Raw genomic sequence first — 24,518 nt, 5'->3', positions numbered from 1 at the left:
TATTGCCACGGCATATTATTGATTCCAAGTAAGAAATATGATACTTATCACTGTCCTCCATAATTAAAGCAAATTTTTATCCCATAGCATCTCTGGCCTTATACCCTCATAATCCCCACTAAACTTATGGTCTGCAACCTCGCTCACATGAATATATTGGATCCAGGTTACTTCATATTTATGCAACATTTCGAGATACCCCAAATCGACCCTAGTGCCCCAGGTCAGCTTAACGGGCGGCATCTTCCACTCTGGGTTGTTAGAGGCAATTATGTCGAATCGCGACTCAAAAAATTCAGCAATATCGGCAGCCTTGCCAGTTTTCTCATTCTCTGGCGATAACGATATGACCAACTCAAGTATATTTAACTGCTCCATTTTCGGTAGAATTTCATCAGGAAAGTCAGGGAGATACCCATCGCAGTAGACGTCGAGGATGACCCGGCGCAGTTGCTTCTGCTCCGCCACAGGAACCTTTTTGAGTTCAATCTCGTTCATACGAACGATATCGTGCTCCAGATCTAGATAAATATAAGAGTGCGGCGCAGAATCTACTGTAGGATCGATGTGAGGGAAGCGCTTGTACACCCTAAGGGCCTCACTGCGGGCTTCGCGATTCACGTGTAGCTGAGCTAGCGGCTTGGTGCAAAGGTGCCATGAATTGCAGCCCCGGTGGTGACAGCGACGACTTGAAATGTTGACGACCCTGGGCCTGTAATGAATGGAATATAGGGACCATATGTAGAAGCGGAGTTCGATTGGAAGCAGTGGAAAGAAGTGGAAGGTATCGAACGTCTTTTGTGATCGGCGGTCGGGAAGCCGATAGTAATTAGGGAAGAGGAATGGTCGAACCCATGGAAAGGGGTTGGAGGTATCGAACATCGTTGGTGATCAGTGGGCTCTGCCTGACACTGCTTGCATCCGATGAGGAAGAAGATAGAAGGAAGAAGATGGGGGGTCGATATTAAATAAGGAAGAGGGTCAAATACAAGGCTCAATCAAGTGGAATGAGAAAAAGAAAAAAGAAAGCGAGAGGTACAGGACATTTGTTAATGATATAAAGGGATACGGAAGTCTATTCGCATATCTTAAAAGAGATAACTGTAATTCTTGACAAAGCGTATTAATTCTGTCTGTGATCACCGACTCACGGAGTACTCTCATCAGAATTTCCTCCGCAAAACGATGATAATCGCAGAAATGACTCATTTTCGCCACTTGAAATAGAGCTCGTTCAACGCTCTTCGAAAATGATGCTAGGATCAAGCCTATCAAATATCTTACAGCCACAGGCCAGAACATAATAGGCCATTTCTGGGTTTCTCGTCTCTCCGTCAATCTCTTGAAAGTGCAACATGCCCTCACTCCAGTCAAGGTACTACGGCGTGAAGGTAGGCAATTGAAGGAGATAGAAAGGAGGCAAGCTGGGCGCATGGATAAGAATCACGCCGCAAAATGGGCCCCATTCAGCCCGACTTCAACGAACAAACCACTTGAGCACTAGCTATGCTCCGAAGGGAAAAGTAGCAGCGCTATTGATGAAGAGCGCGTGTCTAGGCTATTATACTGCAAAGGACTACTGTCAACTTACGGTGGTCTGAGCGAGCAATACATGGCAGGATATATCCGGGGTCATACGAATTACAAACGAGTCCCCAACTGGCATCTACTTGAGTAGCCAGTACATGACTGCATCGAGCACTTCTGCAAAGATGACAGACAGCGAAGCAGAAATGGCTGCCTATCCACATTATGTGTGTCGAGGGCTTGAAGATAATGGAACATCCCCTGCGTCACATATAAAGCTTTTATAATTTACGGGGCAGACTCCTAATGCTTTACCTTGTAAACTTTTTCGTTGTATTTTCCTATCTCTTGTTTTGTTTTGTCAGATAGATTAGTTGGCTCATCAATAGAGAGACAAGACTGTAAAGGCATTACGAGACTACAAGATCAATGAGTTTACGCTCATGATGTCGCCTGCCCATGATGCTTTATGGCGTGAAACCAAAAGAGTCAAAGTGTGGAAGATCCAAGTGCAATTATGGTGGATCCAATATCGTTCCCATTTATTCACATCGACTCTTCATCTCATAGGTGGAGCAACCAGTTTATTCATGCATCACCCCAAAGCTAGCCGAAGCCTTGTACTCGAAATGATACTCTACTGAGTGTAGGCATATCCCTAGCGTACCTCAAGAATAACCTTCAAAGAAATTTTCAATGGATTTGTTAGCACGCTTTGTTTCAATTGTCTTTCTATTTGCCAATCTTCAACAATGTGTGCATTGTGCCAAAAGTATTTGTAAGATTTGAAAGAAAGCATCGGGTCTTAACAATGCAGCCAGAACCCTTTGTTACGTTGAAAGGCGCCCCCTAGGGACAAGTACAGATCCTCCTCACCACTCCGATTATAAAAGCCCCATAGAAGCCGGATTCCACCTATGGCAACTCATGCCCATTTATATCCGATTTTTATCAACTATTATATCCCATTGTCAACTACTATATCCCATTGTCAACTACTATATCCCATTGTCAACTTTTATATCACCATGGATTGTACCGAAGACTATTCCGAAGAAGATATTCAAGGGGACATCGAAAGGCGTACCATACAGACTATCAAGGATATCGAAAACTGCCCCGACCTGCATAATCCCAGCAAACAAGAACTTATGGATGTTGTTTCTCTGTTGATTAAATTGATGCAAAGTCTAGGGAAGGAATATATCAATTGGGATCAACAAAAAATAGCGATTATAGGAGGTCTTGCAGTCATGCATCATTATCCCGATCGTCTGCCTTCTATTGTAAATGAAATGCAGTTCTCTGAGGCTGCTTTATGATAACTAATCTAATGGACAGGCACACAAGAGAGAGGAAGATATTGATATCATTCTGGCCCCTCCTGTGTTCGATATTGAAATTACTCTGAAAAAAAAAATATCCAGAGATATTCAAAAGTAGCTCTCATCTTGACTACCGGCTATTCATGTTTACCCCCCGTGGTAAGGTCAAGATAGACTTCATACGCAGGCGGCCCCCTGCCGATGAGGTAAGCTTTAACTCTCGTTATGCATCTTCTCTCGGGATGAGATCATCTAATTTGATTGTTCCAGGGGATGGTACTCTTGACCGAGGTTAACCCGGAAGATCCGCCTTTCCTTGATCCAGGAAGACTCATGGTGTGCAAATTGATAACCGCTGGCGGACCTCGATTTTCAACTGGAGGTGAAAAGTTCTTCCACCACGGGATCGATGCCCTTCGGCTGGCACAGGTAGTCGATCCGGGTACGGTGGCCTTGGATTCGGAAGACGCTATGTGGATCTATAGATCGAGAGATGAACTAAAGCACTATACCACCATGGCATGGGAGCAGTGGGAGAGGTTTTTTCTAAGTCCCGCCACGAAACATCTTTTTGGAGTCGATACGTGAGGACCCCGAAGAAGTGTATTGTATGCGCGACCCTATGAATTCTGAGCCATAACTAGGCGAAACGGAGCTCGTGTTGTCAATTCCTCTTATAGCATCAATAACCCGGTATCTATCTATCTAGCCATCTTTCTCCCTGTATGCTAATGATCATCTATCGACCGAGACATGCAATATCTTACACCAGCATAGACATGAACTTGAAAGAAACAGGCAAAATACTGAGACATACTATACCAACACACTATCCCCATCATCCCTACCCTACCACAACAACCCCAATCTACCAAGCAATCACACTCCCATCAAACCCCCAAAACTCTCCCGACCCATTCTCCTTCGACAACGTATCAATCTTCTCCACCACCGCCTTAACACTATCCTCAATCTCCACAAACGCCCCAGGATACCCCACCGCCCTGGCAGCATCATTCCCCGAGTCCGTCTTAACCGACCTACCCAACAAGCAGCACAAGTCAGCAGTCATCCACCACCACCACCACCCACCCCCAAAAAAACCAAAAAAGAAAACCTACCCCGGATGAACCACCAACGTCGCAACCCTCTCATTCTCAAAATGCATCTTCCTCGTAAAAAAATTCACCGCCGCCTTACTAGCTCCATACGCAGCAATGGGAATCGCCACGTCCCCCATCCCCGCAATCGTACCCATCAAACTACTCATCACGACAAACCTCCCGCGCGGCGATCTCCTAAGCAGAGGCAACGTAGCTTGGAACAATCGCACAGGCCCCACGGTATTGATATCGAGATGTTCCTGGAGCTGGGCGATGTTGATATCAGCGACGGGGACGAACGCTGACGGATCGACTATGCCTGCGTTGGCAATGACGATGTCGAGGGAGGTGATGCCTTGCTCTAGGAGGGAGGTTATGGCGGTTGGGGCGTCGGTGTTGGAGGTGGAGTCGATTTGGACGATGAGGAGACGGGAGGAGGGGGCGGTGGGGAGGGTGAGGAGGAGGGGGGATTGGGTGTTTGGGTTGCGGATGGCTGCTATGACGGTGGTTTGGGGCCGGGTGAGGTATGTTTTTAGGAGGGTGAGGCCGATGCCTTGGTTTTGGGAAAGGGGGAGTTAGTTGTAGATGGTGGGGGTGGGGTGGTGGTGGGTTGGGTTGTGGTACCTTTGTTTGCGCCGGTGATTAGTACGGTGGGCATTTTGGAGTAAATGTAGAGTGATGAGGTTGAATGAAGCTTTGGGGTAGTTAGTGCTTGCGTTGGTTGTGTAACATTGTGCTTTTTATACGGCGTCAAGGATGTTCCTGGTTATATGATGACATTGGGATTCGTATCTCAGGGTACTTTGATTATCAATTGTTAGTAATGGGTAATTTGTTTGAATTTTTGATACTCTCTATATGATTATGAAGCATGTATGTGATTGACAAGAATATTGAAGGCGTTGGTAATCCTTCTAGGAATCTTAGTAATGGATCAATGTAAGCACTTAAATGGTGACATAGTAGTGAGATTGATGTTAGGTGATAAGGGATAAGCTCATTTAAGCAATGGACTAGTGAAGCTAGCTTCGGATATTACTTTTAGTTTCAGGTAATTAGGTATGGTCTACTGGCTTGTGTTACCTGTTGCACTGAGATGATAAAGTAGGAGGAATTAATCGGTGTTTTTTGCATTGTCATGAGAGCCCCAATGCCAACTCATTCACTACTGCCCCTGAACCAGTAGATCTTCGGATCTAAGATATCTAATCTACCAGATCTTAGGCCTATCCAGATCAAGCCACAACCTTCTAAAGGGGCCAATCAGATCTGGAGATTATCATAGATGTCAAGGAATCGCGAAAATCCACTTTCCACTGCAGACCAATGATAGTGGTGCCTGGGGACGCGTTGACGTGTCAGTGGGACTTGTTTCACCTGTCCCAGATTGTACAGATGTAGAGTGAATATGGTAGCGCTGAAACTCCTGGGTACAGATTGTTAATCATGTGCTCAAGGAACGGTATGTGTGCCAAATGGTATTCTGGGCCCCAGTAGACTCTGCCTTCCGTCCCTCTCACCTAGTATATGGACAGATTTGAGATATCTAGTTTCTGTTTCCTCCATTAACCTTCCTTGCTTGTCCCTTTGATGCAGAATGATGACTACTAAACTTACTCTCCCAGATACAAACTAACACAACAGTATAAATACAATCCCCCAATACTCCACACCCAAGAACAACCCCCCACCAAACCCCATCCATCCATCCCATCCATGCAACCACCTACACAACCACCGCAAACCTCTCCAACCCCGCCACCAACATCCCCCACAACCCCCCATGCCACACCCTCACAACCTCCCACTCCTTCAACGCAACCTCAAAACACTTCAACCACCCTCCCACCACCAAATCCGCATACACCGGCTCCTCCCCCCTCACCGTCAACTCCTCCCAACACTTCTTCCCCGCCCTCCTCACAAACTCCGCTTTCGACTTCTCCGCCGTGACCGGATTAAACGGCAATCCGTGCACAAACAAACATAAAAACTCCATGAACAGTAAATCTACCTGTTTATTGAACGCTGCTTGCAGAGCTATCGTCTTCGGCGGGAAACCCTTCAACCGTTTGGGTATATTTCATCCAAGTAGACCGCTATGTCGAACGAATCGCCGATGGTTCGTGGATTGGTCGTGGATGATGGGGAGGGTGTAGAATGGTTGGCCGTTGCTGAAGGTGCGGTTTGGGGCGGCGTTGAGGTGTTTTCGAACGGTGGGGAGTTCGGTCCAGTGGGTTTGGTAGGGGAGGGATTTGAAGTTTAGGGCGTATCTGTATTTATTTGGTCAATTCAGAAATGGTTCTTCAGCTTGGGGAATAGCCAATGTTTTTGGAATGGAACTGGGGTATGTATGTATCTCGTCTTCCAGGGATTCGGGGCAAAGCAAGTGACAGGCGGGCCGGAAGCGATGTCGTAGAAGATGATTGGTTTGGAATCCATTGTGGCTGGGGTTTTGATCTTGGATTGGGAGGATTGTATGGGAAGGGATTTTATGGCGTGATTCTAGGTTTTCATGAGGTGATGGGTTTTGAGGAGGGGGTTTAACTAGGTGGTTTGTGGTGTGGGTGGTATGGTGTCCATCATGAGTCATTTTGGTGTGTTTGGTGTGGTGTAGTGTGGTTGTATTGTTGGAGGGGAGATATGGCGAATCAAAATTGGGATCGTGATAGGAGTGCGGGATGTTGCTTGGTAAGGGGAGTGGAATTGTCTGTTCATACTAGGTACCTGATTGCTGCTTCTGGTTGTGGTTGTGATGGTGTGGGGTAGATATCGTTTGCTTGGAGTTTGTACGTGACTACTTGGTAGGTATGTTTTGCCGCGCGAATTGCTTATCTCGGTATGGAGATACTTCTGAAGGTCCCTGAACTAGAAGATAAATCCCTCATCTGGATTAGATATCTAATTATGAAGCTAAGCTGCGGTAACGAATGTATGTGTTGATGGATAGCTTCGCATACAGTACACCTGCCTGAATGACGTCATCAACTGTCAAACCTCCTGTTACTGATCCCAACTTAAATCATCCGTGATCTATCAATATATACAAACTGAAGAATTAAATAATTGCAACAATGTTCTCTAATCCAAAAGTACCCCGTAGCCAAGTACCGACCTTCTACCATCAATGGCTGTAAATATCTCCCCTCTCATTGGTGGACCTATACAGCGACCCAGCACGTGACAGCGCGCCATGCGGGACGCGCCTCATGAAGGACGAGTTTGACCCTCCCTCTACACAAGATTCGATCATCTAATTCGGCCATCCGGAATCATCGTCAACATGTCTTACTACGATATCGATGCCATCTTAACAGATTCCCAAGTACGTGATACCCCCACCAGCACAACCCATTCTAACCCATCTATCTAGAAACTGCCCTGCACATTTGAACTGGAAGTGCCCGGTCTTGGCATTCTAGAAGGCAATCCGGGAGAAAATGTACGTCTGCGAACGGAGCTACTGTTGTTCTTCACGGATGCAGATCATGCTGACCGCTTCATAGATTAAAGCTGGGACGCGCATTGATCTGCCGTTATGGCTGGGGGAGATGCTTTCTATCGGGTAGGTCTACATGATTTTTGGGGTGAGCTGTAGCTGACTGTCAAGTGAAGTGCTCGGCTGGGAACATCTCGACTGGTTACGCTGGATCTTCCCTCCGCGTTGTCGGAAAGGGTCATGAATGCCTTAAAGGCTGATCCGAGGACGGTGGAATTGCGGTCATTGGCGCCGCATTTCTATAGTCTGAGTGAACGCATTCTGGAGCTTTTTGAAGAGGAGGAAATGGTGGAGGTGTTGAGTAATGTATGGTTTGTTGTGGATGTTGCGTGCAGGTGGCTAATTGTGGATGGATAGACGTTTAAGAAGCGATCTGCAGAGATCGCGGACCATGCGCACAACCCGCAGGGCGCTTTAGGGCAGGGCGCGGATTTCTTGCGAGGGCTGGATGAGACGGAGAGGCAGTGTATGTTTATTCCCGTGGATGCGGTGATGTGTGGCTGACTTTTTAGTATTCCGGGTTGCTCATGATAGTGCCAAGGAGACGCGTATCTGGGCTGGAGAGGCAAAGAAGAAATGATGTCGAGGTTATTAGTGTTGAAGGATGATGTGGAGGGTTGAGCTGTGCTCGCCGTTATGATTATACACAGCATTAATTATGAACTAAGCATGGGATATGATTACCTTAAAGCTATGCGTATCAGCTGGTGGTAACTGATGCTAATCGTTGTTGTCCCGGGACTGTAACAAAGTTAAACCTGAGGCTGATGCCGATGCTGCTAACCAGCTATTCGGACAATAGTCTGAACCCTCAGCTCGACTGAAACGACCGGATAGGCAATTCGTCCAAGCCAATCACAGGAACATCCCGATAGATCGCTGCATCCCCCACGTCGTTGATCGTTACATCTACTCCGGGCTCCGTGCTGTGGTAAATCACGCGGTCGTTGTTCACCAAGATAAGGCAGGGACAGGTCAGCTCCGACAGGCGGAGAAAATGCCTAGGAGTCAGGGACCTACCGTGGTCAGCCGGAAAAATGGCAGTCGATTTCTGCGCAATCCGAGCCATGGAGAACCATGGGGCGCCAACTTATCTGGCACGGGCGCGATAGAGTGCCTGAGACGGGCGATCGAGATGGAGGTCGACGATTGCAGGTGTGGCGGGGATAAGAACCACGGGCGGCCGATGGGTCCCTGGAACTGAAGCGTGGGGCTCCTCTAGAATTGTGGAAGTTGACGGATCAGATTCGCATGCAGTCCTGGCGCTTCTATTCAGCATTCTAATGGTGTGAACCCATCCCAGGAGGGGATTGTGAGATTTTAGTCAATAGAGGAGATGGTGGGAAGACCAGTGTTATTGGTTCTCCCCTGATGAAGTACCCCTCGAGGAGGACCGACCCATGTGTGTGATGGGATGGATGGTTACAGTAGGGTGCAGTGGTGAGATCCTCCCAGCCTCTACCCAGCCATCATCATTGGCGAGCCCAAAATCCAGACGATGCGAGTAGCAGCAGTCCAGCCCTGGGCGGGTGGCCGGGACTTCCATGGGCGGGCGCTGGCAAGGGATGGCCGTGGCGGCCGTCATTGGATGGTTTCACCACCGCCAACAACGATGGGCCAGCCAGATGGGACCGCCGCGGGATCCAGTTCCTGCCTGGTGGACTGCCCGCTAATTTAGTCTCCTTTGCAATCCTTCCTTGAGCCTATCTCGTTGCTTTCACCGTCTCCCCTTCGAGTCCACCCTGGCCCGGAGTATTGTCCTCACCTCACTTTCATCATCGTCATCATCATCACCATCACCATCACCATCACCTGGATTTCAATATTCAACCATCCTCCCATCAGCGTTGGCATTCATCATCATCATTTATCTGTTGCATGGCAACCACTGCACATTCCACAGAACCTCCCAAATCCAACGCATGCATGCATGCAGGCATACCGTGACCAAGATCCTGATCGCTCCCAGGGAAATCCCCCATGTATTTATTGTGCAGTGTGGGGATCGCCTTCCTGTCACTGAGTCCCTTTCTTGGCCGCGAGGATCCACGATCGACTCGTCACACTTTCTCCTCACACTTTTCTCCTCGCTCCCCTCACGTCTCATCCTTTGCCATCCTAGAGCCGCCCGCCGTCGCTTCTCTTTGTTCCTCCCGTCTCCGACTGCCCCGAACTCCCCCTCTCGCCGTTTCCCGCTAGACGCTTGGACGCTGTGGGCCTCGTTTCGTCACCAATCGTCGTTCCAGGCGCCTTTTCTCTCCTCCCAGCTGAGACATTGCTTTTTCTCCTTGCTCTATCGGTCGACTCACGTCGCGATCCTTCTAAACCACCTGCGTCCTGTGGATACGATCCTGCGACCTACTGCAGTCTAACTGGCATCGCGCGTCTTGTCAGTTATGCGCATTAGCTAGGCTACTTGCCCGCACTCACCATGGACCGACATCGCCAGCGACGGAGCACCGTCTCGGTGCAATCAACCACCCCTTCTTCCCTGCGACATTGTTCGTTTCCCTCCTCAGCCACCTCGCCTCCGACCGATACCGCGTCCGTCAAAACCGATCCAAAGCTGAAGCGTGAGCCATCCTCCAGAGCCCCATCCCTTGATTGTTCCAGGGACATGAGACAGACAATGACGGGGATAATTACTGACTGATTCTTTGTGCCCTACAGGACGGTCTGCTCCTCCCAAGCCTCTTGCCCTTGCACGGGTCAAGGGAACGATCGCCATGGACTCCTCTCCGTCGCAAATAAGTTCAGGTGCGAATCATCTCGCGAGGGAATGTGCACTGTACTAATTGCTTTGCAGAAATGTCGTGGTTCAACGACGCATCGCCAATGTCAACTACGCCGAGAACCGCAACCCCAAGAACACCCCAACGATCCAGAGCCGGTACGCACATGTCACTACCCGAGATACACACAAGGGAGGGAGCGCAGACGCTGACTAGTGCTGGACAAACAGGTACCCCAGAGCCTGTTCCTCCATCGCTTGTCAACCCTTCTTCCGCCCTCCTCCAAGATCTGTTGAACGAACAACGCGCACATCGAGGCCCCAAGGGGGCTGCATCGGAAGACCTTGGCCACGGCGCCCCGCGCACGCCGGAACGATCTCACTCCCGGCCCCAGTCCCGATCTCAATCGCCGGCGCAGACCCAGTCGCAATCCCGATCGCAGTCCCAGGAAGAAGCGGGGTCGGAGAAACAGCGTAAAATCCAGACCGCGCTTTCTTCGGGTCTCCGACAACCGCATGAAATGGGTGTCAGGGAAATGGGAGAAGTAAGTGCAAGCATTCGATCCGGGCTGGCAGTAGTTAACCTGATGGCAGTACGTCTCCAAAATTAATAAGCAAAACTTCGACCTGAAACTCGAGATCTTCCATCGTGTACAGCAAATGGCTGCCCTGGAGAAAAAGGTACAGTGCATGGAGAGCATGGAAGAAGAGCTGCAACGTCTGCGAGGCCTGGAAGACGAAGTTCAGGAGCTTAGAGATGCCGAAGCGGACAACCAGCGACTAAGGGAGTCCAACGAGCAACTACGACAGGAAATCGACAGGCGTGACCAAGCAATTACAGAGGCGGTCGGCATGATTTGTCTCTTGGAAAATAAAGTGGCACAGCTGCAAGCCGGCGCGGATACGTCGAGACCCTCTACGGCTCGCGCATATGAAGACGATGATCCCGGTGCCACGACCCCTAGGCAAACCACCACAATTGACATCCCGGAGAGGACGTCCTCGAAGCGAGGTACCTTGGTTCCCAAGCATCGGCGGACATCCTCAGAGTCACGTTATCTCCAACGCGCACCCTCGTTTCTGTCCGATGAGACCAAGAGCACCACAGCACTGCCAGATGTCTCTACCACGGATGACCAGTCGCGTTCAGCGTTCAGTGAAACCACAAAATCGGAAAGTTTCCAGTCCATGAGCGAATTCCAGGAACCGGAATCTCCAAGGCTCAGTGCTCTGAGTGAATGCAGTGAATTGTATCCGCCTGACCCGGCAGACGACCAGTTAGAGATTCCGGTGAAACATGACTCAATTGAGGCCACAGAGCCAGCTGAGGTATCCGCTGAGGAGGCCGTGAATCAAAGCCGGATTGAATCTTGGATTCAGCCGCAACGTGGTACCTTTCTCGGTGATGTTCCGAAGCAAAATATTGTCCCCAACCTCCTTAAGACAGACAACCCAAGCTTTGAGAGTGAGTCATACAATGGCTCTAGTCAGAGAACACGCGTGGATAGCGTGTTCGGTAGCACGAGATTGCCGCCCACCCCCGACACCATGAGCACCGCATACGCAAATGGCCCGAATCGATCGAATGGCAGTATCGTCGCAGAAAAGAGCCTTGTTGACCACGCTTTGCCTATGAAAAACAGACTCGGCCGTCCGCGCTCTGCAAGTGCGCTCACAACGAGGCAAAGCCCCGGTAACAGTGCAGCAGTGGATAGCGTGGAGATGAACGTGAGCAACGTCACACTTACTCGATTGACCGATGGAGGAGACGAATCGCCTGCGATCTTTCCTTTGAATAGTATTACGAGAGACGGGGGAGTGTACTTCCCGGAGTCCCTCGATAAGACGAACCTTAGTTACTATGATCGGGATGCGTTTCTCGATGGCGAGGGCCTTGGGAGGGTGCTTTCAAAACTCGACAACAACAACTACTACGGTTCGACGCGGCGCCCTGGTTCTGTGCCAGAGGACTCTGAAAGTTCATTGTCTTCATCACCCCCTCTGACTCCTCAAGATTGGATTGAGGCCGCCAAATCGGATTCCCACCGCAGACGGGAACCGGGTCTGGTGCACACTGCCCCCAAACCGGCAAATCCCCGGCCCCTGGGTGCACGGGTCCCCAGCCAGTCTTCTTTCCTTGGTCGTCGGCACAGCATGGATTCCCACGTCAGGGACTCGGATGTTTCCATGATACCCACGCTTGACTTGCAGTCGCTAGACTCTGGTCCACAGCCTGAGCCTGATCTGGATCGTCGGATGATTGGGCGAAGGATTAGCCTCCGGCCCCCTTTCTTTGCACGCTCAGCACCCCCTCGTCGCCTCCAGCCATCCCTGATGTCGGACCCCACGGATTCAGACGATGGAGCTCCTGCCCCTATAGTTCGCAAAGCACGGGACGAGGCTCCTGCTAAGTTGACCAAGACGAGCAAGGCCGAAACTCGTGGCTCTAGTTTCTCTGTCTCGGCTCCAATTCATACCATCGCCAAGGCCGACGACATCCACAGAACGCTTCCACATTCCTTTACCGAAAGTTTCATGAGCAGTGCCATGTCCAGGCCGCCGACGTCGGGCAGCAAGGAGCACAAGAGACGCAGCTCACTTGGGATTTTCGGCTGGATGAAGGGAGCTAGCGGTCTCGGGAAGAAACACGAGCCCGAGTCTCCTGCAAAGACTAGCATGGCTACTGGCGCGTTGGTCAGGAGCAAAGCCAGCCGACTGGCAGATGCCCGGGACTTTTCTGAGCCTCCTCGAACGATCGACATGGGCGCGGCGAATCCTGTCATGGACGATTTTGCTCCAAAAGGCAGACATGCAGCCCGGGATGATGACGATTCTGTCCGACGACCCAGGTATATGGACCGACGGTCTCGTCGTGGCTGAGCGGGCCACGATTACTTTCTCTATTTCCTTTGTATCATCTTTCCTTGCTCACTCTTTTCCTGGACCGTTATGACCTCACGATACCCTATGAGTTACATGTCTGCAGATGGCACGGATTGTACCAGTATTGGTGGCTGCTACCCTTTGTTGCTTGCTATACCCATGGTATCTGGCTGGCACTGATATCATATTATGCTTGTTGTGACGATTACGCGAATTACCTACATTTATGATTATTAAATGAATCCCTATGGTTAAGAACTAATTCAGTACAAATCAGAATGTTACAGATTCTTTCCAATCTAGCAGACTAGTAGTCACTTGAGATGGTGCACCACCACATAGCTGGCATCATAGCGGGCTCCATTAGGTTGATAGATTATGATTTGACTTGACTTGAAACAGTGCACTACATCCCTACATATGGAAACCTTTGAGGTCAATATCTAGCCCCCCCAAGCCCTCACAGACCCGTCTCGAAATGCACAAGAATTCGTCAGCGAGGTACTAATTACCCACACGACATAAAAGCAAAACCGCTCGAAACCAGGAATAAGAAGCAGAGAACGACGAGAGAAACGATGGACTAATGGCCAACCGGTTATATGTCATTGTTGATATTTTCTATTGGGTGGTCGTGGCGGCCATTTGTGTTGATTCAGACTCTTGGAAAGGGAACGGATATTTCTTGCTTGTGCCTACGTAGCTGGCTACTTACACTAGCAACATACTTAGGTAGTAGGTTCTGTTAGGCTGATAGATAGATTATGACTTGATTTTTGTTTGACTTTTGCTGTGCTTGGCTTAGCTAGATTTGAGGGATTGCGCGCATCTGATTTCATTCAGAATCAGGGGCTAGAGACATCATATTATCTAGAAGGGAAGATAGAAGAAAGAGTTGATTTTGTATTACATACAGTGTAATGAGCCAGATAGGCCAGTATACTTAGTATATTCCATTTAGAGAATCATCCACGCAAAGAAAGTCGAGAAATCAATGACCAGCTATCTATGATCCCTAGCTCCCTCCAGATCTTTGGAGTTTGGCCCTGGGTGACTTCTGAACACTCGAATTGAAGATGGTAGGTAGCAAAGGTCAGTTTGTATCATATACAGTGTAATGTGCCAGATAGGCCGGCCAGTATGCTAAAACTACTCATTAAGAAAATCATGAACTACCTAACCTAAGTGTCTTAACGCAAAGGAAGTCGCGAAACCAGGGCTCAGTTTGCCCTCCCTGCTGTTTGGTCTTTGGTGATTTTCTCGCGGGAGGTGAGGTGTGTTTTCCTCACTTCTGAGGAAACCCTTTCTGGGAGTCTCCGCCTTAGGAGCAGGAGTTGCTTCCATGGCTTCTTCAACTTCTTCACTGTCGTCATTATAATTGTAGACTTCGGCCAGAGCAGCAACTTGATGAATCTTCCCCTGTGTTTTATTTTTAATTTTATTCTTTTTTCGTTTCTTTCAAAATCATCTTGGGCGTTGCCTCCTCCTTCTGGGCAGCTGCAGTCTTTCCATTGATGGATTCTTCGACGTCGTCCGTCATCGTATTGGAACATGTCTGCTTCACCCCCGCTCAAAGCCGCAACCTGATGCAGTTTCCACTGCATTTCTAGGAGTTTGAGGGAAGGGAGCGGGCGTTTCACCGGATCGTCTGTTCTGAGGGTTATGATGTCCCCAGTTTTGAGTGGCCGGCCATCACTATTAATCAACCCCGACTTGGCATCAGACTTGGAAGCAGACTGGGCCTCAATGGCACTTTCCAAGATGGACATACTTTTGTAGGCTTTTCCCCTTGGCAGCCAGGTGAATTTCACCTCCATGGTCGGTCTTGTTGTCTTCAGACAGAGATATTGGCTCAAGGCCAAAATAACATCTTCCCCATATGTCATGTTCAGAAAGGAACGAATGACGTGAAAATGTATGTTGTACTTAGCTTAAGTACAGAAAACTCGAAGAGGAAAGTTCCCCGAAGGGCTGTCCTCTTTTCATTAGAAGAGTCTCATTAATAAGAAGGGTCTTTCATCCTGACTTGTAACCATCTTGATTTTGTGGTGGATTCAAGACAAGGTGGTGAATATGTGGGTGAAGACAAAGTGAGTGCAAAAAGTGAGTCCAACTGCAATTTAAAGTAGATAGTAGTTAGTGACGAGGCAGTTAAAGCAGTCTAACCATCTCTACTGTTCGTTCATTTTCTTTCCAAGTTCATCCAGGCAGTCAATTCGAAGTTACCAAATAATTAGTATGAAGTCGATCTGGATAACCGGCCAGATTATGCCAGATGATGATGTGTTTCTCCCAACAGGGTAGACTAATAGCAATGACACCCCCCTGGCTTGTCCATAGACAGGCATTAATGGAATATTGAATACATTTCGGTGCTGTATCGTCAGCTTGTGCACAGTCGTATACTGACTTGGACACCGCAACCATCGGTGTGTGATAGTATCTAGCATGTCATACATAGAATGAGGCACTTGACAACGAAACATACATTGTTTCATCATATGTGGATATAAACCCATATGTCAGCTTTAGATCCTTCATATACATAGCAACTTGGCCTTTACCCCCATCATCGTGGTCAGGGTCGACATATACATCACAGAGCTGATTCCGATAATCTGCGAATGAAACAATCCAGCAGCACATTATTTGTGACTTCGATATGTTGAAACATCTTCTTATCATCATCCACGATAACATTCACTCCTCTTGATATTGTCAAGTATCAAAAGACAGCAAGACAGGTGCCGTATCAAACAGGTCTTTATCCCAATACGTGGAACAAACGCGTTAAGGAGATACTTCCACTTCCTTGATGCTTCATTCGATCCCAGAAAAGGGCTTGGATTTTCAATCAATCCCTTCTTTTTACTAAGCGAGTGGGGATATATATGGCAGCATTCGACGCAGGTATGTGGAGACTTTTTTGTCTATTTTTGGTGGGATATTATATGTTATTGGTGGATGTAGGAAGTATTGTAAGGACGGTTGTTTTGTTGTTTAGTTTTGCTTGGAGGAACGCATTTCTGGGAGGTTGGAAAGGGTAGTAGATATCTTAGAAGAGTAGATTAGGTGATGGATGAGGGTCTAGAAGGAGGAGTTGGGAAGAGATGGATGCTGGGCGTTGAGGAGGAGAAAGGGGGGCTTTATAGGTCTTGGATGGTGACTATCTTACGAGGGAATGGCTGATTTTGATTAACTCAAGATTAGAATGAATTGTAGGATGAATTGTAGGATGAATCGAGGTATAGTTGTATGGTGAATTAGGGCTGTTGTCGGGTATAGGAATAGCGATGTGAAAGGTAATTAGGTAGACTGCAGTCTAAAGTACATTCATATGTATGCCTACTAATGAAACAAAAGCATCACACCTGCACGCCATTGTCAGTCTATATCGGTTATCCGCCGGCCCAATGCACCAACCATGAAACTCCCGTCCATAGCTCAAACAACCAGTAAAACACAACCAAAACAATACAATGCCAGAGTCAGACAAGATAGTCAATACCACCCCGTTCCCTCCTCACCCATCTTCTTGCCCTTCGGATTCATCGAGATAATGCGCTGTCCAGGTAACGTATCATCCGTAATCGACGATTCAAAAATCCCCGAGATAGACCGCTTCCCTAACATCTGGAACGAATCATACCCCTCCAACAGCCCATTACACGCCGCCCACTCCCTCGACAGCCGCGGGGAGCTTCCATCCCCCAGGTCACACCAGCGTGTGACCACAATGGCGTGCCGGAAGCGCAGTGCGCGCGGATCTGCGCGATCCTCCGTCAACTTAATCTCAATGAGGTATTCGGACGGACATTCAGGGCAGCGACGCATGGGGCGACATTTCCCGCATAGTGTCGTCAGGGCATTAGGGTTGTGGAGACGCCGGGCCATGACATCTTTGGCCCGGTGTTCGAGACCCTGGAGGGCACTGGTGTCGCGGGGAACGGGGATGTGACCAAGGGCGCATTTGCAGGCGTTCATGAGCTCGCCGTCGCGCCAGTGCGCGCACGCGGAGAAATATGGCCAGTAGTCTTCGCGGGAGTATAGGAGGAGTCGTTGTGAGCTGGGAGGCAGGCCGGGATCGGCGAAGCGCGTGCTGATTACCCGCATCAGCAGGTGGCCTTTGTGGATGTGGAAGCGGGTATGATGGGACCAGTCGTCGCGGCGCCAACGGCGGGAGAGGGATTGCGGGGGAATGCCATAGGAGGGAGAGAATCGGTGCGCGCGCATGACGAGCTGGACGAAGCTGAAGGGCATGGTACGGCCGTGGGTGATGCGGTGTCGTGGAGGTGGGAGGAGCGGGTTGCGCATGTTCGGGCAGTCGAAGAGCGGGTTGACTACATTGGCAGGTTGGAGTTTCTCGTGGCCTTCCTGCGTGCGGCGATGATAACGTGCGCAAGGGAAGCAAAGGAGGTGATGGGGATACTGTCGGTCTTGTGTGACGAGGAAGTCGGCTTTGTAGTCGTGGTTGGAGGGGTCGTTCAGGGCTTGCCAGGGATCTTGGAAGGAGAGGAGAGAATGGAAGGTTTTGCTGGTAAAGGCGAGGCTGGCTTGGTCGGTAGGCGTGAGGTACTCGAATACCAGGGCCCAGAGAGTTGGGGAGAGGCTGGCGATCATGGGCTCGCCAGGAGGGCGAGTGTCGAACTCGGCGTTGGCATAGGGATCCGCGGGATCGATGTCCTGAACTCCAATGGCGTGCAGCATTTCGGTGGGATCGCGGCTTTCACCGAGCTGAGTGTCTTTGTTGGCATTGATCTCGCGGTATTTGAGGCGATGAGCCTCCAATGGGGCCAGGGAGTGCAACGGAGGGACATCTTCGCTGGTTATGCTGGATCGCTGGAACTCGGCTCGGAGGTCTGGGGTGGATGCGGAGGAGCCCTTGCGGAGGACTTGTCGGGATTTTTTGGGTCGGAGAGCATGGGCAAAGAAGGCCCGAAAGCCACGCTTTTCTCCGGGGCTGTCGGCTGACATGGTAGGCAAATTGGGATCGGAGGAGTGAAGAGAAGATGAAGCTGCAGATGAAACTGAAACACGATAAGATTATGGTTGCGGTATTACCGGATGTGACGGAGCTGGCATCCGCCACTGCCGAGTTTCAGCCACACAAGCACTACGCCACGGGATCTTGCTTGGTACTGGACTGTATATACGAGACAAGGGTGCCATTACTACTGCATTGCATTAAGGCCATCCATGCAGCCTGATTAGTTCCAAAATCCATAGTACACATAATACGCAGGTCACAATCGCTAATCAAGCTGCGCCAATATATATTCGTTTCAGGAAGAGTTTACGCGGAGAAACGCTTCTCCACGGCCTTCCAGTTGATGACCTCCCAGATGGCCTTGAAGTACTCGGCCTTGCGGTTCTGGTATTGGAGGCTAAAAACAACGTTAGCTTTGATCTAGTCAATGGTCGGTAGAGGTGCACATACTAGTAGGCGTGCTCCCAGGCGTCAATACCCAGCAGGGGCTGGAACTGACCGACAACGGGGTCCTGGTTCTGCGTAACTGTTAGCTAATCGCTTTATTTTGGCCATTGCAGGACTTACGGCGTAGGTCTTGATGGCAATGTTGCCGGTCTGCTTGTCCTTGACAAGCCAGGCCCAGCCGCTGCCCTGGATGGCAGCAAGAGCACCGTTCATCTTGTTCTGGAACTCCTCCAGGCTGCCGAAGCTGTCGTTGATGGCCGTAGACAGATCTCCGGACGGGGGCTCACCACCGCCGGCGCTCTTGGGAGCCAGGTTCTCCCAGAAGAGAGTGTGGTTGATGTGACCACCACCGTGGAAGTTGATCAAGGGCTTGAGGGCAATCTGAGCTGCGATGTCATTCTTGGCCTGGGCCTCTTGGAGCTGCTCAATGGCGGTGTTGTAGCTGTTGACGTAGGTCTGGTGGTGGTTCTTGTGGTGAAGCTCCATGATCTTGCCGGAAACGGCGGGCTCGAGAGCGCCATAGTCGTCTGCATAGGGTCAGTTCCGTGACGGGTCCTAGATCCTTCTACAGGTTGCCGCTGAGCACGTACAGGTCAGGTCAGGGAGGGTGGCCTTGCCGCGGGCAAAAGTCAAGCCCGCGATACCGGCAGCTCTGGGAGTAGCCGAAGCTCCGGCGCGCAGGACAGTGCGGGCAGAGGTGCGGAAGAGAGTGGCAGCCATTGTAAATGGAATGTGAAAAACCGAGCGACGCTATTACCGTATACTGGAGGAGAGGAGGGAGAGGAGAGTTGCAGAAAAAAGGAAGAAGGGAAGAAACCGGACGAGGAAGTTCAACGTCATTGTTGCTTCGGAGAGCGCATTTCCCCGCCCCGAACTCGCCAGGTCGGATCCACCTCCGGTTAGCTTCATCCATCTACCAAGCAATAATCTTCCTGATATCTTCGTGATGTTGCTGAGCCTTCTCTCGTTTCCCTCCCCATAATCTCAGCCCCTCCTTATCGTCGCCTTGCTCCCTCCGGTCCGGTCATGGACTCCCCCCCGTCTTCGCCCTATGCCGGCCAAAAACGCAAAATCGCCGACATGAGCCCCGACGAAGAAGAAGAAGAAGCCTATCGCCCAACCATGGGCTTCCGTGGCTTTGCTCGCGCGTCATCTCGCTCCGAGTCGCCTCCCTCTCACAGCGGCCTAGGCGGTGCCCGTCGCAATCCATGGAATAACAGCGCGCAATCAGCGATGAAAGGCGGCAACAACAATGCCGGCAAAGGTGCCTCCTCGGGAGGCAACTCGTTCGCCGCGCGTATGATGGCCAAGATGGGTTACATCGAGGGACAGGGTCTCGGTTCTTCTGGGCAAGGTATCGTCAATCCGATCGAGGCTCAGGCTCGTCCCCAGGGTGCCGGTTTGGGTGCGGTCCGTGAGAAGACGAAGCAAGCACGAACGGAGGAGAAACGGGCAGCAGCTCTTCGGGGCGAGTCCGTTGACGACAGCTCGGATGAGGAGCGCAAGAGGCGACAAAAGAAAAAGGAGGAGTGCAAACGAGAGGGCAGGAGTGGGACAGGGACCCCGGTGGCTCGCGCGAAGCCCCAGTTCCGGACTGCGCGCGAGATGGAGAAGGACATGGAGGGCTTGGAGGTTCCGAATGTCCTGAAATCGCTGATCGATGCGACTGGCAAGGACCAGAAGGTGCTGACGTCCACCGCTGGTTTGATGACGCCGCAGACGTTCGTCACTCAAGGCGAGGGAGAGGCCTGGAAAATTGCGCAGCGCGCCCGAAACGACCTGGAAGCGTTTGCGGATGAGTGGAAGGGTTTGACAGAGAGGAAGAAGTACATTGAATTCGAGGAGGCCCAAGTCGTGGAACAGCTGGACACGAATCAGCTCAAAGCCGACCAGCTGACTGAGCTCGTCGCAGCGATCGGACAGCTAGAAATCTTCCAGAAGGAAGACACCCGGGCGAAGTTCGACGAACTAACCGACAAGCTGGAATCTATGGAAATGAAGTACCGCAACGAACTCGACGAATACCGACTGCCTGAAACGGCCGTCGCCGCGATTCATCCTCTTTTCCGTCAAGCGATGGAAGAATGGGAACCTCTCAGGGATCCGACATACCCCGTCTCCAACCTCCGGCGTCTCCAACCACTTCTACTCCGAAAGACCAAAGACGAGCACACCCAGAGACAGTCGACATCCCCCTACGAGACCATGCTCTACACCCTGTGGCTCCCTCGCGTGCGCTCCGCCCTGCTCAACGACTGGGACGTGTTTGAATCCGCCCCAGTGACCTCCCTAATCGTTGCCTGGAAGGAGCTCCTCCCCTCCTTCATCTACGCCAACGTCCTGGACCAGCTCGTCGTCCCCAAACTCACCAGCGGTCTGAAAGAATGGAAGCCCCGAAGCAGCAGCAGACGCCACCACACCTCATCCTCCAACAGCACCCGCTTCCCATGGTGGGTCTTCACCTGGCTCCAATACCTCGACGAGCGCCACACCAACCCCAAGCAACCAACCGGTCTCCTCTCCGACGCGAAGCGCAAATTCCGCGTCGTCCTCGACACATGGGACCTCAGCAAGGGCCTCATCAACGGCATCGAGCTCTGGCGCGACGCCCTGGGCTCCGAATTCGACGCCTGCCTCCGCAACCACCTCCTCCCCCGCCTCGGCCGCCACCTCCGCGAAGACTTCGAAGTCAACCCACAAGACCAAGACCTCGCACCTCTCGAAAACGTCCTCAAATGGAAAGACTTCTTCAAACCCAACGTCACGGGCCTCCTCCTCGTCGCCGAATTCTTCCCCAAATGGCACAACATCCTCTACATCTGGCTCACCAACGACCCCAACTACGAAGAAGTCGCCGAATGGTTCACCTGGTGGCGCAGCCAAATCCCCTCCGACATCAACGACCTCACCATCGTCGACGACGAATGGAACAAGGGTCTGCAAACCATGGACCTCGCCTCCCAACTCGGCGACCGCGCCGCCGCCGAACTCCCTCCCCCGTCATCCACAACCACTGCCACAACTGCACCCACTACCGAACCCCCACTCACATCCAAACCCCTTCCCACCGAACCACCCCGCAAACAAAAAATCCTCGAAGAGGTCGCTTTCAAAGATATTCTCGAATCCTGGTGTCTGGAGCAAGGCCTCATCATGCTTCCGTTGCGGGAGGCACATCCGCAAAACGGTCAACCGTTGTTCCGTATCACGGCCAGTGCGACGGGCAAAGGCGGTGTGGTGGCCTTCGTCCAGGGAGATGTGGTCTGGGTGCAGAACAAGAAGGCCAAGGAGACGTGGGAGCCGATGGGGTTGGAGGATCGGTTGGTCGAGAGGGCGGAGGGGAAATGAGGAGTTTTATTCACCTTTTTTATACTTTAGATATGTTGCTTTTGTGCTTTGGATGGATTGGTTTGCATTGGTTGATCGCGGGCGATTAGTTGTTATTACAGTTTATTTCTTCGAGTTATGATACCATATGGATTTGATGCCTTGGGCGGATTATCTTGTATAGTAATGATGTGAATGTATCCGTCAATATGGGGAAGGGATCAGCATATAAAACTGATTCTAAATAGGGAACATCATTCAGTCATCAAGACGTCATTCCTATTATAATCTATCTAAAATATCAATGACATGAATATGTATAAGTGAAATGCCGTGCAGCTGTATATACCGATAGTGGACCCGATATGGAAGTGGGGTATCCCCAGAAATTGAACCCTTGCCATCCATCCATCGAATGAGGCCGAACCCCTGAACCATGTAGCCATGCCATAACCCCGAGTGCAGACAATGTAAAACCAGGACGCTAAATCGCTAATTCAATGATCGAAAACAAAAAAAACCACCAAGGACGAGCGAAGCTTATTACGCTCCGTTCTCGCCGTTCTCTTCGCCGTCCATTTCATTCGTGTCGATCCAGCCGCGCGACATCTCGACGGCTTTGGTCCACTGGCGGTACATTTTCTTGCTCTGTACGGGGGAGGCGTGGGGAAGGAAGGTGGTGCGGTTGGCGCGGTTCATGTCCTTGAGTTCCTCGAATTCCTGCCAGATGTTGGCCGCGAAGCCAGCTGCGATCGCGGCTCCCAGCGCCGTGGTCTCGTGCATGGCCGGACGATCAACAGGGATCTGGATGACATCGGCTTGGGTCTGGCTGGAATTAGTTTCCGACCGTCGGAAGTGGAGTGTCACGAGAGCAACATACCTGCATGCAGATATCGGAATTACTCATTCCGCCGTCAACGGCTAATTCCGACAACTTGTGTCCACTGTCCATCTCCATGGCATCCAAGATGGCCTTGGTCTGGAAGCAGGCGGCTTCCATGGTGGCACGTGCGATGTGTCCACGTTGCGTGTGTTGGGTGATGCCAACTACGTGGAGTCAGTGAATGTTCTTTCTTGAGAAATTGCGAGTGCATTTGAACTTACAGATTGTTCCCTTGGCATCGTCAATCCAGTAAGGCGCAAACAAACCACTGAAGGCAGTCACGAAGTAGCAGCCACCACTGTCCGGAACGGATGCAGCAAGGTCACTGACTTTACGGGAATCGCGGAAGAAACCCATGTTGTTCATCAGGAAGGAGATACCACTGCCAGCAACGGCGACACTGCCTTCGAGCGCATACACTGGCTTCCGATGCTTGCCCAACTGGAAGGCCACTGTTCCAAGCAGACCATGCTTGGAAATGACTGGCTTGTCGCCAACGTTGTAAAGGAGGAAACACCCTGTGCCGTAGGTGTTCTTTGCTGACCCCGGAGTAAATGCACAGTGACCAACCAAGGCTGCCGATTGATCCCCAAGACAGCTGGTAATGGGGATGCCCTCAAGTGGGCCGTCTCTGACCCACCCGTAACCTTCAGGGTCCGACGACGGGATAATCTCGGGGAGTTTGATCTTGTTCCTGTCGATTTCGAAGAAGTTCAACAGGCGGTCGTCATAATCGAGGGTTTCAAGGTTCATGAACATGGTTCTCGAGGCGTTGGTGACGTCAGTGACCAACCGACCGCCTTCCGGTCCACCATTCAGGTTGTACAAGAGCCAGGTATCCACCGTACCAAAAGCGAGGCGACCCTCATCGTAGGCCCTCTTAACCTCAGGGAGATTGCGGAGCATCCAGACCAGTGTGACGGAGGACGGGTAGGTCGACAGGGGAAGCCCGCAAATGTTCGACAGTTCGTCCGCACCCTTCTTAGCTTTGAGTTCTCGGACCAGCCCAGTGGTTCTGGTATCGGGCCATGCGATCGCATTGTGTAGAGGCTCGCCGGTCTCCCAGTCCCAGCAAAGGGTTGTCTCTCGTTGACTGGTGATACCGATAGCCTCAATGTCGTCCCGGGAGTGCCCGAGAGCGAGGAAAGTCTTCATTGCTTCTTCAATACAGGTGTATACGGAATCGACGAGCTCGAAAGGATCTTGTTCGTGCCATCTGGGAAAAGACGGGCGCATGTTAGCTCACGTAGACCAATTGCTATTGATCTGGAAAACTCACCCTGAGTGTTCGTGAATTTGACGGAATTCCATCTGATATTTGGCCACCGGAACGCCGGTGCAGTCAAAGATGATGAAGCGGGAGCTGGTGGTACCGGTGTCAATGGCACCGATGAAGCGATCTTTCAGACTGCCCCCGTGGCGGTTTTCGTTCTGTAGCAGGGAGCGATTGCCATCATGAGACTGGTAGGCGTGGATATCCATGTAGGACTTGGCCTCTTCCTGCTCGACGACGGCATCCAGATCGGTCATATCGAAGGGATTTCTCATCTTGGAGGTCGTGATGGGAGGGGTTTTGGTTTTGGGGGTGTTGTCCAGAATGGATGCTGGGAAAGCAAAGGACGTGGAGGAGGGTGATTTCTGCATGTGTGCGGAGGGAGGGGCTTTTGAGGCTCCGACTTCTGATTTCCTAAAGAGGGAGGAAAGAAGTGACCAGGAAGGCAGAGCCTGAAAAAGGGAAGAACTGATTGGAGAAATCGTGGCGGTATTGAAATAGAAAAGGGGGGAATCAGGATTACGTCCCTAGTC

The 24,518-nt window shown here is 50.9% G+C and overlaps 11 protein-coding genes across 11 annotated transcripts; 5 read left to right on the top strand and 6 right to left on the bottom strand.

Moving 5' to 3' along the window:
- Positions 1-63: 63 nt before the first annotated feature.
- Positions 64-970, bottom strand: BO94DRAFT_614440 (2EXR domain-containing protein; the record flags this gene model as incomplete). The annotated part of the gene is made up of 1 exon (XM_025616737.1): positions 64-970. Exon 1 carries the CDS (start codon positions 880-882, stop codon positions 64-66), a length of 819 nt encoding a protein of 272 aa, XP_025470155.1. The 5' UTR covers positions 883-970.
- Positions 971-2,995: 2,025 nt separating this feature from the next.
- On the top strand, positions 2,996-3,440 carry BO94DRAFT_582779 (uncharacterized protein; the record flags this gene model as incomplete). Its single annotated transcript, XM_025615499.1, has 2 exons — positions 2,996-3,058; positions 3,123-3,440. 2 exons carry the CDS (start codon positions 2,996-2,998, stop codon positions 3,438-3,440), a joined length of 381 nt encoding a protein of 126 aa, XP_025470154.1.
- A 280-nt stretch (positions 3,441-3,720) lies between these two features.
- BO94DRAFT_572855 (SDR family oxidoreductase) lies at positions 3,721-4,661 on the bottom strand (the record flags this gene model as incomplete). Its single annotated transcript, XM_025614942.1, has 3 exons — positions 4,580-4,661; positions 3,974-4,508; positions 3,721-3,892 (listed from the first exon to the last, which is right to left on the bottom strand). The coding sequence occupies exons 1-3, from the start codon at positions 4,611-4,613 to the stop codon at positions 3,721-3,723; spliced, it is 741 nt and encodes a 246-aa protein (XP_025470153.1). The 5' UTR covers positions 4,614-4,661.
- A 927-nt stretch (positions 4,662-5,588) lies between these two features.
- Positions 5,589-6,242, bottom strand: BO94DRAFT_614436 (uncharacterized protein). Its single transcript, XM_025616736.1, has one exon. The coding sequence runs from the start codon at positions 5,952-5,954 to the stop codon at positions 5,682-5,684; it is 273 nt and encodes a 90-aa protein (XP_025470152.1). The 5' UTR covers positions 5,955-6,242; the 3' UTR covers positions 5,589-5,681.
- Positions 6,243-7,220: 978 nt separating this feature from the next.
- psf3 (DNA replication protein PSF3) lies at positions 7,221-8,259 on the top strand. The gene is made up of 6 exons (XM_025607041.1): positions 7,221-7,280; positions 7,329-7,397; positions 7,462-7,520; positions 7,571-7,760; positions 7,812-7,920; positions 7,967-8,259. The coding sequence occupies exons 1-6, from the start codon at positions 7,239-7,241 to the stop codon at positions 8,032-8,034; spliced, it is 537 nt and encodes a 178-aa protein (XP_025470151.1). The 5' UTR covers positions 7,221-7,238; the 3' UTR covers positions 8,035-8,259.
- A 1,007-nt stretch (positions 8,260-9,266) lies between these two features.
- Positions 9,267-9,898, top strand: BO94DRAFT_341586 (uncharacterized protein). Its single transcript, XM_025607040.1, has one exon. It carries the CDS (start codon positions 9,377-9,379, stop codon positions 9,824-9,826), a length of 450 nt encoding a protein of 149 aa, XP_025470150.1. The 5' UTR covers positions 9,267-9,376; the 3' UTR covers positions 9,827-9,898.
- Positions 9,724-13,353, top strand: BO94DRAFT_341583 (uncharacterized protein). Its single transcript, XM_025607039.1, has 4 exons — positions 9,724-10,027; positions 10,125-10,211; positions 10,261-10,730; positions 10,780-13,353. The coding sequence occupies exons 1-4, from the start codon at positions 9,886-9,888 to the stop codon at positions 13,063-13,065; spliced, it is 2,985 nt and encodes a 994-aa protein (XP_025470149.1). The 5' UTR covers positions 9,724-9,885; the 3' UTR covers positions 13,066-13,353.
- Positions 13,354-16,337: 2,984 nt separating this feature from the next.
- BO94DRAFT_532325 (uncharacterized protein) lies at positions 16,338-18,130 on the bottom strand. Its single transcript, XM_025611098.1, has one exon. It carries the CDS (start codon positions 18,040-18,042, stop codon positions 16,570-16,572), a length of 1,473 nt encoding a protein of 490 aa, XP_025470148.1. The 5' UTR covers positions 18,043-18,130; the 3' UTR covers positions 16,338-16,569.
- A 202-nt stretch (positions 18,131-18,332) lies between these two features.
- sod2 (superoxide dismutase sodB) lies at positions 18,333-19,222 on the bottom strand (the record flags this gene model as incomplete). The annotated part of the gene is made up of 4 exons (XM_025609002.1): positions 18,333-18,452; positions 18,506-18,573; positions 18,623-19,029; positions 19,093-19,222. 4 exons carry the CDS (start codon positions 19,220-19,222, stop codon positions 18,362-18,364), a joined length of 696 nt encoding a protein of 231 aa, XP_025470147.1. The 3' UTR covers positions 18,333-18,361.
- A 208-nt stretch (positions 19,223-19,430) lies between these two features.
- On the top strand, positions 19,431-22,111 carry BO94DRAFT_341523 (putative G-patch domain protein (TFIP11)). Its single transcript, XM_025607038.1, has one exon. It carries the CDS (start codon positions 19,529-19,531, stop codon positions 21,848-21,850), a length of 2,322 nt encoding a protein of 773 aa, XP_025470146.1. The 5' UTR covers positions 19,431-19,528; the 3' UTR covers positions 21,851-22,111.
- Positions 22,112-22,372: 261 nt separating this feature from the next.
- BO94DRAFT_459635 (glycerol kinase) lies at positions 22,373-24,260 on the bottom strand (the record flags this gene model as incomplete). Its single annotated transcript, XM_025607849.1, has 4 exons — positions 22,373-22,654; positions 22,710-22,876; positions 22,934-23,928; positions 23,992-24,260. 4 exons carry the CDS (start codon positions 24,258-24,260, stop codon positions 22,373-22,375), a joined length of 1,713 nt encoding a protein of 570 aa, XP_025470145.1.
- Positions 24,261-24,518: the final 258 nt, after the last annotated feature.

This window comes from Aspergillus sclerotioniger, assembly GCF_003184525.1.
Source record: "Aspergillus sclerotioniger CBS 115572 chromosome Unknown BO94scaffold_6, whole genome shotgun sequence".
NCBI lineage: Eukaryota > Fungi > Ascomycota > Eurotiomycetes > Eurotiales > Aspergillaceae > Aspergillus > Aspergillus sclerotioniger.
The sequence above is the reverse complement of the archived record's forward strand: the minus strand, read 5'-3'. Positions and strand labels throughout refer to the sequence as shown.

Excerpts from the sequence above, each read along its gene's own strand:
- BO94DRAFT_614436 (XM_025616736.1), bottom strand. The coding sequence starts at position 5,954 with ATGGAGTTTTTATGTTTGTTTGTGCACGGATTGCCGTTTAATCCGGTC.
- psf3 (XM_025607041.1), top strand. The coding sequence starts at position 7,239 with ATGTCTTACTACGATATCGATGCCATCTTAACAGATTCCCAA. Across the intron at positions 7,398-7,461 it reads AAGGCAATCCGGGAGAAAAT|ATTAAAGCTGGGACGCGCAT; the intron begins GTACGTCTGCGA and ends ACCGCTTCATAG. Across the intron at positions 7,761-7,811 it reads TGGTGGAGGTGTTGAGTAAT|ACGTTTAAGAAGCGATCTGC; the intron begins GTATGGTTTGTT and ends GTGGATGGATAG.
- BO94DRAFT_341586 (XM_025607040.1), top strand. The coding sequence starts at position 9,377 with ATGCATGCATGCAGGCATACCGTGACCAAGATCCTGATCGCTCCCAGG.
- BO94DRAFT_341583 (XM_025607039.1), top strand. The coding sequence starts at position 9,886 with ATGGACCGACATCGCCAGCGACGGAGCACCGTCTCGGTGCAATCAACC. Across the intron at positions 10,028-10,124 it reads AACCGATCCAAAGCTGAAGC|GACGGTCTGCTCCTCCCAAG; the intron begins GTGAGCCATCCT and ends TGTGCCCTACAG. Across the intron at positions 10,731-10,779 it reads GTGTCAGGGAAATGGGAGAA|TACGTCTCCAAAATTAATAA; the intron begins GTAAGTGCAAGC and ends ACCTGATGGCAG.
- BO94DRAFT_532325 (XM_025611098.1), bottom strand. The coding sequence starts at position 18,042 with ATGTCAGCCGACAGCCCCGGAGAAAAGCGTGGCTTTCGGGCCTTCTTT.
- BO94DRAFT_341523 (XM_025607038.1), top strand. The coding sequence starts at position 19,529 with ATGGACTCCCCCCCGTCTTCGCCCTATGCCGGCCAAAAACGCAAAATC.